Here is a 1,390-nt window from a genome sequence, read left to right as displayed (position 1 = left end):
CAGCAGGATCCTCTCCCCTTCTTTGGTTTCATATGTCTGAAGAAGCTTCCCAGAGAGCTGACACTGGATCAGAAGGCTCTTCCTCATATTTGCTACTCTGATCACCAGGCAAAGTTCTCCATTGTGTTTAGTAATGACAGCACAGTGGCTGAATTTAATAGTCTCTGCCCTTTTCTTAGGTCTTGCAATTTTGGCCAGAAAGGTACCTGTGATGAAGATTTCAATCAAGGTGGTGATGACCAGCTGGGCCACGAGTAAGAAAATGGCATGAGGACACTCCTCTGTAATGAAACGAAATCCATAGCCAATGGTTGTCTGTGACTCCAGGGAGAAGAGGAATGCCCCAGTCAGAGAGTCCACGTTCTTGACACACGGCTCACGCTTTGGGGTGAACTTGTTCATCTCTAAATCACCATGAAGGAATGCAATGGCATAGTAGATAACTCCAAAGAGGAACCAGGTCATCACAAAAGTAGCAGCAAACAAGGTGAGTTTGTACCTCCACTTCATGTCTATAACTGTAGTCCACAGATCTTGAAGGTAGAGCAGGTAAATGCCATCAACTTTGTCGATCCTCACGTTGCTGTGGCCACTTTTGGACATCACACGAGGTTTGTGTGCCTTGAGCATGGCAGTATCGATGCCTCCACTAACCAGTGGCACACGAGACATATTAATCTTTGTGGTTTCCATTCTCACTGCTTCGGTCCTAAGGAGAGAAGAAAAGCAGAGTGTTACTTAATGAAGTCAAAGCACATCACTGATTCTGAAAAGCACTTGATGGAGAGAAGACACAAACATAATCTAAACACAGCAGCAGTGACTAAAACCAGCTGGAATATAAAGTTACCATCAGGCAGTATCTGACATTACAAATCATTTGATATTCTCTTTTTCCAGGCAAAAGAAAATAATTAAAAAAAATGAATCATTCTTTGATTCTGGCGAGTGCCAAGTATGGAAAAGTAGAGGATTCTTTTATGACAGCCTGCAAAAGAAATTTGACAAAGCTGAAATGTCACATTAGTCCTTTATTTCTGTAAAAGGCGTTAAAGAGTTGGGTTTTTTCCTTACGTTTCTCTAGAGAAGAGGCTCTTTTTGATTACTGAGCAGGTTTTCTTTAATGCCCTGAAGAGAGACATCTGATCAGAATTAGAGTCGAGCCAAGGCTTGGTTCAGAACGCAGCTCCAGCACACCACCTCTGCCTCTTCCTGCGACCGAGGCAGAATGAGCCAGAGCAGCTTTCACTGGGAACAATTAACTTCCACAAGTGATTTACTCAATCGGATCTGGCTCTTTGTCACCAACCTACAACTAACCCAGAGGGAAACCAAGCCGACCTGAGCACATCAAAGTTGTGGAAAGGAATATTTACACCTGAATATCACA

The 1,390-nt window shown here is 43.2% G+C and overlaps 1 protein-coding gene across 1 annotated transcript in view; it reads right to left on the bottom strand.

The window, feature by feature from the left end:
- KCNJ15 (potassium inwardly-rectifying channel, subfamily J, member 15) overlaps positions 1–693 on the bottom strand; it is a 1,121-nt gene extending 428 nt beyond the window's left edge. Inside the window, 1 exon segment of the mRNA XM_009076082.1 lies at positions 3–693. Within this exon segment, the coding sequence (XP_009074330.1) occupies positions 3–693 (691 nt within the window).
- Between the last annotated feature and the right edge of the window lie 697 nt (positions 694–1,390).

The sequence above is a fragment of the Acanthisitta chloris genome, unplaced genomic scaffold (genome assembly GCF_000695815.1).
Source record: "Acanthisitta chloris isolate BGI_N310 unplaced genomic scaffold, ASM69581v1 scaffold1526, whole genome shotgun sequence".
NCBI classification, from domain to species: Eukaryota; Metazoa; Chordata; class Aves; order Passeriformes; family Acanthisittidae; genus Acanthisitta; species Acanthisitta chloris.
This window is presented reverse-complemented; position numbering and strand designations above follow the sequence as displayed.